General features: G+C 45.2%; 1 protein-coding gene across 1 annotated transcript; it reads right to left on the bottom strand.

Moving 5' to 3' along the window:
• Positions 1 to 11,382: 11,382 nt before the first annotated feature.
• LOC125448358 (protein reprimo-like) lies at positions 11,383 to 12,042 on the bottom strand. The gene has a single exon (XM_048523636.2). The coding sequence runs from the start codon at positions 12,027 to 12,029 to the stop codon at positions 11,574 to 11,576; it is 456 nt and encodes a 151-aa protein (XP_048379593.2). The 5' UTR covers positions 12,030 to 12,042; the 3' UTR covers positions 11,383 to 11,573.
• Positions 12,043 to 12,069: the final 27 nt, after the last annotated feature.

The raw sequence follows: 12,069 nt of genomic DNA, 5'->3' as shown, positions 1-12,069 counted from the left end.
GCTATAATATATTCACTTTCCTCATTCAAGTCAGTAAATATTCCAGATAAAGCGAACTGTACATTATCTGCACTGGCAACCCCATATAAACGAGGATATTAATCAGAGAACAATTCTGAAATTCATACATTACTAATTTCCTCAGTTTAGTCATTGAGTTGATATGTTGCTGTGTGAAAATGTCATTCCGTTTTTAAGTAGAACATAGAACAGTACAGTGCAGTACAGGCCTTTCGGCCCTCGATGTTGCGCCGACCTGTGAAACCAATCTGAAGCCTATCTAACCTACACTATTTCGTTATCATCCATATGTTTATCCAATGACCATTTAAATGCCCTAAAACTTGGTGAGTCTACTACTGTTGCAGGCAGGGCATTCCACGCCCTTACTACTCTCTGAGTAAAGAACCTACCTCTGACTTCTGTCCTATATCTATCACCCCTCAATTTAAAGCTATGTCCCTTGTGCTAGCCATCTCCATCCGAGGAAAAAGGCTCTCACTGTCCACCTATCTAATCCTCTGATCATCTTGTATGTCTCTACTAAGTCACCTCTTAACCTTCTCTCTAATGAAAACAGCCTCAAGTCCCTCATCCTTTCCTCATAAGACCTTCCCTCCATACCAGGCAACATCCTGGTAAATCTCCTCTGCACCCTTTCCAATGCTTCCACATCTTCCCTACAATGCGGCGACCAGAACTATACGCAATACTCCAAGTCCGGCCGCGCTAGAGTTTTGTACAGCTGCAACATGACCTCATGGCTCTGAAACTCAATCCCTCGACCAATAAAACCTAACACGCCATATGCCTTCTGAACAACCCTGTCAATCTGGGTGGCAACTTTCAGGGATCTATGCACATGTACACTGAGATCCCTCTGCTCGTCCACACTACCAAGAATCTTGCCGTTAGCCCAGTACTCTGTATTCCTGGTACTCCTCACATTTTACTGCATTAAACTCCATTTGCCACCTCTTAGTCCAGCTCTGCAGTTTATCTATGTCCCTCTGTAACCTGTAACATTCTTCTGCACTATCCACAACTCCACCGACTTTAGTGTCACCCGCAAATTTACTAACCCATCCTTCTACGCCCTCATCCAGGTCATTTATAAAAATGACAAACAGCAGTAGCCCCAAAATAGATCCTTGAGGTACACCACTAGTAACTGAACTCCAGGATGAACATTTCCCATCAACCACCACCCTCTGTCTTCTTACAGCTAGCCAATTTCTGATCCAAACCCTAAATCACCCTCAATCCCATGCCTCCGTATTTTCTGCAATAGCCTACCATGGGGAACCTTATCAAACACTTTAATGAAATCCATATACACCACATCAACCGCTTTACCCTCATCCACCTGTTTGGTCGCCTTCTCAAAGAACTCAATAAGGTTTGTGAGGTATAACAGCTTGAATGACACCCTTAAACTCAAAGCCATTTATTTGCAATTGCATAGAATACGAGGTCTAGTTTAAGAATCTGGAATTTAACCTGGAGTGTGCGCGAGGATGTTAGGATTTCAAGAATGGAGGTCGGGACAGGATGTCTGAATGGGGTTTGATGACTTTCAACAGTATTTTGCCAATCCATGCTCCCAATGGGCAAACCTTTATTCTCGGGGGCACCACATTTGTGCATTATGCTTTTCTATATGCCTTCATCTGTGAAAAGGTGGAGATGTCTAAGAATAAGGGGTTAGCCATTCAGGAATGAGATGAGGAAAAACTTCTTCGCTTAGAATTGTGAACCTGTGGAATTCTCGCTGTGGAAGCTGTTGGGGCCAGTTCATTCATTATATTCAAGAAGGAGTTGGATGTGGTCCTTGTGGCTAAAGGGATCGAGGGCTATGGGGAGAGGCGGGGAAAGGGATACTGAAATTGCATGATCAGCCATGATCATATTGAACGGTGGTGCAGGCTCAAAGGGCTGAATGGCTGACTCCTACACCTAATTTTTATTCTTCTATGTTTTTCTGTTTGCTGGCACAGCATCCCACTGGCTCCCATCTCACCACTTAGCTATCTTAAGGCCTCCTAGATTGGGAAAGGGGTAGATGCCCAAGTTGCTACTGAGTCACTTGACTGGCACAATAAAACAGCCACCTGTCAAAATCAATGGGCATCTCCTACCAGAGGCATAATGCCCCAGCAGGGAAGACGGGATTGGCACCTGCTAAGTGTCACTGAGCGAACTGGCCTTGAATGGCATCCCACTGAGCTCAATTCTGCAAACACTTGGGACGTCAGTTATTCATTGACGACAGTGGCTTGTATTGTTTGGGTCTCCTGCTCTACTGCCTGCCAAATGTTCAAATCTGATTCAGATTAGGCACAGCAAATACAGGAAGGATGTGAAAACACAAGTAAGCTAACAGGGGATGTTCACTAGGATATTGCCTGGGATGGAGAAATTGTGTTGCAAGGAGAGACGAGATAGGATTGGATTGTTTTCTCTAGAGCAGGTAAGACTGAGGCGGGATATGATTGAGTTGTGTAACACTATGAGGGGCATGGACAGGGTGAATAGACAGCTGCTGTTCCCCTTGGTTGAGGGGTCAGCCATGAGGGGGTATAGTTATAGGGAAAGGGGCAGGAGATTCTGAGGGGATTTGGGAAAAGAAAAGTTTGACTCAGCGGCTTGGTGAGAATCTGGAATGCACAGCCTGGGAAGATAGTGGAGGCCAGAAACCTTACAACCTCTAAAAAATATTTGGATGACCACTTGAAACATCATAACATTCAAGGAAGTGGGACAACTGCAGGCAATTGGGATTAGCGCAACTTTTAGTGATAGCTATGTCGGTGCAGATTTGATGGACCAAAGGGCCTTTTCTGTGCTGTATGAATCAATGAATCTATGAAGTAATCAGGAAAGCTAATAGAATGTGGTGGCTTGTTGTGAGGGGAACAGAATGTAAGAGTAGGGAGATTATGGTTCAGTTATATAGGGTATTGGTGGGGCCAGATCTGGAACACTATATACAATACTGTTCACCATACTCACTGGAAAATGTTGATGCATTGGAAGCAGTTCAGAGGTTTACTGGACTAATCCCTGGAATCATCCTTATCAGGAAAGGCTAGACCTGAATCCTCTAGAGTTTAGAAGAGTCAGAGATATCTTTGTTGAGCTGTGTAAGATCCTGAGGGGACCTGACTGACAATAGACAATAGGTGCTGGAGTAGGCCATTCGGCCCTTCGAGCCAGCACCACCATTCATTATGATCATGGCTGATCATCCACACTGGGATAGATGTGGAAAAGAATGTTTCCTCTTGTGGGAGAATGAAGGGATCAGAGTGCAAAAATGACTTAAGACAGAGATAAGGAAACTTTTTATTTCTCTCAAAAGGTTATAAATCATTGGATTTGGAATAGGCATTGGATTCAGCATCTTTCAATATTTTTGCTACAGAGATCAATAGATTCTCAATTCCCAAGGGACGTAAGACTATTAGGTGATACGCAGGAATGTCGAGCCATAGTCTTAGAAGGGCTAGCCTTGGCTAGAAGGACCGAATGGCTTACTCTTGTTTCTTGTTCTTATATTTGTATTGATTGATTTAACGAAGTTAAATGTTAGGCAAGATGTACAGCAGATTGGCAATACAATACTGTTCAACTCGAGAGAACAAGGTGTAGAGCTGCATGAACACTGCAGGCCAGGCAGCATCTGAGGAGCAGGAAGGCTGACGTTTCGGGCCTAAGCCCTTCTTCAGAAATGGGGGAGGGTAGGGGGGTTCTGAAATAAATACGGAGAGAAGCGGAGGCGGATAGAAGATGGATAGAGGAGAAGATAGGTGGAGAGGAGACAGATAGGTCAAAGAGGCGGGATGGAGCCAGTAAAGGTGAGTGCAGGTGAGGAGTTGGGGAGGGGATAGGTCAGTCCAGGAAGGACAGACAGGTCAAGGGGGCGAGATGAGGTTAGTAGGTAGGAGATGGGGGGCGTGGGGCTTGAGGTGAAAGGAGGGGACAAGTGGGAGGAAGGACAGGTTAGGGAGGCAGGGACAAGCTGGGCTGGTTTTGGGACATGTTCAGGGAGGGGAAAGTTTGAAGTTTGTGAAGTCCACATTGATACTATTGGGATACCACTGTTCAACTTGACATGCGCCACTTATAAACATCAGGTTATAAGAATGTGATCAGAGAAAGGGCCAATTCTGGGCCCCACATTTCAGGCAGGCTCTCAAGGTCTTGGGGAGGGTGCAGAGATAAACTGGAAACAGTGCCGGGGATGAGAGACTTCAGTTGTGTGGTGTGATTGGAGAAGCTGGGAGTGCAGAGGTGGTCAGAGAGTAATGTACTGCATAAGCTGTGCAGTCCTTTCAAGCATAGTAGGACCTGCCAATGCCGAAGAATCTGAGACAACAAAGCATAGGGCTGGGTGAACACAGCAGGCCAAGCAGCATCAGAAGAGCAGGAAGGCTGACGTTTCTGAAGAAGGGTCTGGGCCCAAAATATCAGCCTTCCTGCTCCTCTGAGGCTACTTGGCCTGCTGTGTTCACCCAGCTCTACACCCTGTTACCTCAATCCTTTCAAGTGACTGTCTGTGAGGGGCCTCACAACATATTGTAAAGTGGTCCCACACTTGCAGAAATTGCCCGCGTGCTTGGGAAAAGAAGCAGGGAGATTTGATCGTGGAATTCAAAATTATGAAGAGGCCTGGATTCATTCAGTAAGGTGAACTTGTCCCCCCTGCAGGACGGTCAATAACCGGAGGACAAGATTGGGCGAAGACGGAGATAAAAGATATGGAGAATGTTTTTTGTCTGGTTCTGGAATGCACTGTGTTAAAGGTAGCTTCGAGTCACAGAGCTGTACAGTACAGAAACAGACCCTTCAGCCCAACTCATCTATACTGACCAGATATCCTAAATTAGTCTAGTCCCATTTGCCAGCATTTGGCCCATATCCCTCTCAGCCCTTCCTATTCATATACACATCCAGATGCCTTTTAAATGTTGTAATTTTACCAGTCTCCACCACTTCCCCTGGCAGCTCATTCCATACACACATCAACTTCTGTGTGAAAATGGTGCCCCCTTAGTAGCCTTTTAAATCTTTCCCCTATCACCTTAAACCTATGTCCCTCTAGTTTGGTCTCCCCTACCCTGGGGAAAAGGCCTTGGCTATTCATCCTATCCGTGGCCCTCATGATTTTATAAACCTCTATAAGGTCACCCCTCAGCTTCTGATGCTCCAGGGAAAATAGCCCCTGTAGCTCAAACCCTCCAACCCCAGCAACATCCTTGTAAATCTTTGTGAACCCTTTTGAATTTCACGACACCTTTCCTCTATCAGGGAGACCAGAATTGAACGCAGTTTTCCAAAAGTGGCCTCACCAATGTCCTGTACAACCGCAACATGCCCCTCCAAACTCCTATACTCAATGCAGATTCAATAGTCATAATCAAAATGTGAATAAGTCATTGAAGGAACAATGTTTGGGGGGCTAGGGGAAAAGGCGATTTGAATGAATTGGATCGGTCTTTCACAGAGCTGACACAGGCATAACATTACAGAATTATTATGGTGCAAAGGGACGCCATTGGGTCCATTGCACCTGCTCTAGCTCTATTATTTAGTCTGGCTCTCATGCCTCGTACCCAATTTCATGCCATTCTCCCATATCCCTTCACCCCATTTTTATTCAATGCCCCTCTTGAATACCTCAAGAACCTGCCTCCACCACATTTCCAGGCAGTGCATTCCACACCTTAACTACCCACTGAGTGAAAAAGTATTTCCTCACATCATCCTCACATCACATCACTTTAAATCTATGCCCTCTCGTTCTTTTTTCTTTTCCGAGCAGGAATTTTGAAAACCTCAATCAAATCTCCTTCTCAGTCTTATCTCCAGGGAGAACAGTCCCAACTGCTTCTGTACTCACTGTTGAGGTTTCTCATTCCTGAAACCATTCTTGTAAATCACATCTACTCTGTCTCCAATGCATTCACATCTGTCTATAATGTGGAGCTGACAATTATACACAATACTCCAGCTGAGGTCTAACACATGCCTTGTACGAGTTCAACAAGACTTCCTTGCTCTCAACAGAAATCAGAGCAGGAGTAGGCCATTTGGCCCATTGAGCCTGCTCTGTCATTCAATAAGGTCATGGCTGATCTTTTCATGGACTCAGCTTCACTTACCCACTCACTCACTATAACCCTTAATTCCTTCGCTGTTCAAAACCTATCTTTGCCTTAAAAATATTCACTGAGGAAGCCTCAACTTCTTCACTGGGCAAGTTCCTCCTCAGCTCAGTCCTAAATCTGCTTCTCTTTATTTTGAGGCTATGCCCCAGTTCTAGTTTCACCCACCCATGGAAACAAACTTCCTGCTTCTACCTTATTTGTGCCCTTCATAATTTTATATGTTTCTGTAAGATCCCCCTTCATTCTTCGAAATTCCAATGAGCACAGCCCCAGTCAACTCAATCGCTCCTCATAAGGCAACCCTCTTACCTCCAGAATCAACCTAGTGAACCTCCTCTGCATCCCCTACAGTGCCAGTGCATCCTTTCTCACATAAGGAGACTAAATCTGTACACAGTATTCCAGGCCTAGTCTCACCAGCTCCGTATATAGCTGCAGCATAACTTCCTTATTTTTAAACTTCATCCCTCTAGCAATGAGGGACAATATTCCATTTGCCTTCTTAATTACCTGCTGCACCTGCAAACCAACTTTGTTTTGTGATTCATGCACAAGGAGTCTCAGGTCCTTCTGCACTTCATGCCCTGACTAATAAGGCCAACAACACTGTATGCTTTACTCCCTCCTGTCTCAACCTGTAATGCCACCTACAATGATCTGTGCTGCAGTGCATGATGGACCAAAGGCCCTCCTTGTGTATTGTACTATTCTTTGAGGACTCTGGCTGTTTTTTTTATCCCCACCTCATACGAAATAGTCGTGAGAACATCTGCAGAGTTTTAACTGCAGCCTCTGTTGGATGAAGATCAAACAGCAAACGTCTCGTCTGTGCCATTCAGTAAGAACACAGGAAATGTGGTTTCAATGATATTTCAGGTCAAATCTGCTAGTCAATAAGTTTCACAAGTTACCCAGACTGAAAGGCAATCTGTAATAAAATGACCATGCAGCAAACATCTGCAGCTTAGCTTAAAAGGACAGCTTTAGAAGGCAGATCCACCTAATTGTTTTGCATAATATTACTTCCGTGATGTTGCAAGCTGTGCGTGATTGTACAGCATGGAGTGTGGGCTGCTGTGTTGGGAATTATACCTGATTATAATGAGCCTTACAGCTTGAAGCAGAACTGCACATGTTTCAGGTGATCAAAGGCATTGTGAATGTTTTTTTTCATTTGCAACTTCATTGGTACACATGTATTGCTTTAATGTTGGTGGCATCTCACTATTCATTTATAAAGCTGCCTGTTGGTACTCCAAATCATGCAATTTTACAATGCAAACAAAGACATTTGTTCCATCACATCTATAATAGCTCCTTAAAGAGGTCCCGAACTAGTCCCACTCGCCAGTCCTATCTCTGTAGCCCCTAATACGATCTTTTCGAAAAACAAATTTGATTTGATTTATGAAATGAATTGATTTATTAAAAAAAATTGTATAGAGTTGATAGCCAGAGACTATTTCCCAGGGCAGAAATGGCTAGCATGAGGGGTCATAGTTTTAAGCTGGTTGGTGGAAAGTATAGAGGGGATGTCAGAGGCGGGTTCTTTACACAGAGAGTTGTGAGAGCATGGAATGCGTTGCCAGCAGCAGTTGTGGAAGCAAGGTCATTGGAGTCATTTAAGAGACTGCTGGAATGCATATGGTCACAGAAATTTGAGGGTGCATACATGGATCAATGGTCGGCACAACATTGTGGGCTGAAGGGCCTGCTCTGTGCTGTACTGTTCTATGTTCTATGTTCTATGTTCTACTCCTTTGGGAGTGACAATTTGCAATAGCAACGATGCAAAATAAAATGTTGAATGGCTTTTGTTCTGCTTTTATGCCTGCTGTGATACCAGCTCAGATGCCATCCATCTCTAGCAGTCTTCACCCTCATGACCAATAGTGCCACTTGCACAAGCTTAGGGAGAAAGAACAGAATTTTGTACCCAACACCAATCAATGCCAATGATACTGAACCAACCCTTCATCAATTTTGGCTCAGGTTCACTCATTTGTTATTGACCAGCTATCTCGAAGGTCAGAGGGCAGGTGGGTGCCAATGTAATGGAACAATAGGGTAATGGTTATAGTGCTGGCTTAATCATCCTGAGTCAGGCATTCAAATTGTACCCTGGCCATCAGGAAATTAGGATTTAATTAATTAAAGAAGGATGGAATGAAAAGTTAGTAATTATGAGCATGCAACTATTGGATTTTTGTTAAATCCCATCTAGTTCATTCACGTCCTTTAGGGAAGGAAGTCTGCTGTCCCTACCCTGGTCTAGCCTACATGTGACTCCAGATCCACAGCAATATGGTTGACTCTTAACTGCCCTCTAAAATGGCCAGGAGAGACACTCACTTCAAGGGCAATTAGGGATGGATAATAAATGAACATTGAATATAAAAAGTAATATATAGTTTTTATTTCACCTTGCTGAGCATACTTCAGAGAGAGAGAGAAAGAAAGAGAAAAACAACTTATGAAATAACTCCAGAATTCAAAAATGATAGGATTAATTTATTGTCAATTATTTCAACACAGTATACAAGGAAAGTGCGCTGCAGTGGATTTTTTTTTTAAGAAGACAAGGACTGATACAAGTCCCCACTGCCTGTGAAGGAACAATTTCAATTCAACTGGAAGCATAATGGTCTCTGAAAACAAAAATATCTTTAGCCCGACAGAATCAAATGGTTCACAATGACTTTTGGTGGAACACTTAGTCAACCCAGCTCCTTTGATAGTCCACTTATGGGGATGCTTGCTCATTTATTTTAGGACACACGAACACCTAGCAAACACAGAGAGATGGCAAGCATTTGCCCTGCGATGTTGGCAATCAAGGAATTTGTCACGGCCATCACGTGGACACAAGGAACATTTTACTATCAGGGAGTTTGTCTATTCTACCTGAATGATTAGGGGAATAATGAATATCTCAGTGCTTGTTTTAAAAGGTATTGAGGGCAATCTATGTAAGGTGAGGCTGGCATCCATATTGCACAGGGCAGTATGCCATATGGTAGGGATGCCACCTCACTTAGTTCAAGCTCTCACATGCTCTTCTCTCGGGTCTGGTCTGCATGGATCAGTTGAAACAAACAGCCAACACCGAAGAGCAAACAGGCACTCGAGAGGCCGAGTGGCTGACTCTTGCCGCTTGCTGGACTCGCAGTGGCAGGACAAGGAGATTGGCACTGGTTGGACAGCTCTCTCAAAGAGATGGCAATGGCAGGATAGGCTGAATGGCCTCTGTCTGGGCACAGGCCAGACAAGAGTGAGCTTTTGAACAATTGGTCCATTATATACAGTGCAGTAGACAAATGGAATGCAAATCTGAGTCAATGAGCTGTGTTTTTGAGGACTTTTGAGCAATTGGGAGAGCATAAATAGACTGGGATCATTTTCCCCGGAGCGTCAGAGGCTGAGTGGGCGACCTTATAGAGTTTTTTAAAATCATGACAGGCAAAAATAAGGTGAACAGCAAAGGTCTTTTCCTCAGAGTAGGGAAGTCCAAAACTAGAGCGGCATAGGTTTAAGGTGAGAGGGGAAAGATTTAAAAGGCACCTGAGAGGTAACTTTTTCACACAGAGGGTGGTGCGTGTATGGAATGAGCTGCCAGAGGAAGTGGTGGAGGCTGGTACAGTTACAGCATTTAAAATGTATCTGGATGGTCACGTGAATCGGAAGGGCTTGGAGGGATATGAGCTGAATGCTGGCAAATGGGTTTGAGGTGGTGCTAATGCTGAATCCTGGCTGCTGCTGCTGTGGAGTTGAGGTTGGGTTCCCAGCAGCATTTGTGTCCAGCACAGATTCGTGGAGGTGGCGATGCAGGTGGGTTTGGGCCCAGGACGAGACTAGCAGCATCAGCAATGGCTGTGATGGCGAGGTGGCCCAAAGCAGGCTCATGGCAGTAGCAGAGACAAGTTTGGCCCTGTGCGGTACCCAGCGGCATTAGTGGCACCTGCATTGGCAAGGTCCGTTGAGGACTCCAAGTGATGAGAGCGTCGGTGGAGGTGAAATGGTGTTGAAGAACTTTCATTCCAGCAGGGGGCAGCGTGGTGAAGGGGTCTTGTGCCTGGCCACCAGGCCCATGGCTGAGCACTTAACAAGAAGGACTGTAAAGTTGGACAATTTCTTCATTTTTCTGCCTTTGTAATCTTTCTTTCAGTTTAATTCTCTGTGTTTTAAGATGTTGCCGCAGAGTGTCAACACTGAACAACACTTTTCATTGTAGTGTTGCAACAAGAATCACAGTCATAGAGTCACAGACCCTTCAGCCCAACTTCCCCATGCTGACCAGGTATCCTAAATTAATCTAGTCCCATTTGGCCCATATCCCTCTAAACCCTTCCTATTCATGTCCCCATCCAGATGCCTTTTAAATGCTGTAACTGTACCAGCCTCCACCACTTCCTCTGGCAGCTCATTCCATACACGCACCACCCTCTGTGTGAAACAGTTGCCCCTCAGGTCCCTTTTAAACCTTTCCCTTCCCACCTTAAAACTATGCTCCTCTAGTTTTGGAGTCCCCCACCCCAGGGGAAAAAAGGACCTTGCCTAATTACCCTATCCATGCCCCTCATAATTTTATAAACCTCTATAAGGTCACCCCTCAGCCTCCGATGCTCCAGGGAAAATTGCCCCAGCCTATCAAGCTTCTCCCTGTAGCTCAAACCCTCCAACTCTGGCAACATCCTTGTAAATCTTTTCTGAATTCTTTCAAATTTAACAACATCCTTCCTACAGCAGGGAGACCAGAACTGAATGCAGTATTCCAAACGTGTTCCTAACCAATGTCCCGTACAGCCGCACAACTCCTGTACTCAATGCACTGACCAACGTGACAATAAATTATTCAAATCAAATGAGTAAATCAATCACATGAAATGAGACCAGGTTCAGATTGGGATATCGGTCCGGCGCGGAAAATTTGGGCCGAAGGGTCTGTTTCCACAGTGTATAACTCTATGACTTAGCACACAATTGCAGGCTGCAGCTCTTAAAGCAACAAAAAAAGAGGTGAAAACAGACAGAGACACACTGAGGAATAAACCACAGCAGCAAAACTGAATTGCTGATCTAAATTCATTCAACTCATATCAAAACAAAACCGTGCGGGGGGGGGGGGGTATTTTACATTTGGATCCGAAAGGTTCAAACGCTGTTGTGAATTTGTGTTTCAACCTGACAGTGGCTATCGAAACATCAGCTCAAATTAAACGGCGATAACAAGAGACCTTTCAGTTGTCCATGAAGTCAACCAGCTCCCATATCCCCATAAATGTCCCCAAAATGGGGAAGGGTCCAACTTTCTTGTGGAAAGTCCTGGCTGTTATTTCACCCTCCCTTGGCAGGAGAAAAGGAGGAGATTGTGAAAACTAAGCTCGTTTGCTCGCAACTCCATCCTCAGTCAATGATGATAACCTCCAGCTCTTTCGATGGTCTGCGCTCCTTCACAAGCAGGTTCAGCATACTTTCCGATTTGATGAGGAGGTTGCAGCCCAGGAAGAAGATGCCGAAGAGCACGGTCAGCGAGAGGACACAGAGCACGGCGATCTGTACCACCCTGAGGGTATCCGGGCTGCCCTGTCCTTCGCTCACCAGCCACGTCCCGTTGCAACAATTGAGGAGAGACCGGACCGTGTCAGTTTTGCCCGGGTCGCTGATCGCCTCGCCCGGTCGGCTGGAGTTCATGCTCCCGCTGTCAGGCTCTGTTACCTTTCCAGAACTCCCTTCGATCCCGCCCCACACACGGGTCGAACCATTCATTCCCTTTTTGTAAGGGAAGGAGATGCGGGGGGTGGGGGTGAGAACACTCCACGTGAGATCTCTTCTTCCCTTCCTGGGCTCTGAGAAGCTCATGCTTTTCACCAGGGACATGCACGGGGCAGCTTCCAGTCAC

This window comes from Stegostoma tigrinum, chromosome X (assembly GCF_030684315.1).
Source record: "Stegostoma tigrinum isolate sSteTig4 chromosome X, sSteTig4.hap1, whole genome shotgun sequence".
Lineage (NCBI taxonomy): Eukaryota > Metazoa > Chordata > Chondrichthyes > Orectolobiformes > Stegostomatidae > Stegostoma > Stegostoma tigrinum.
This window is presented reverse-complemented; position numbering and strand designations above follow the sequence as displayed.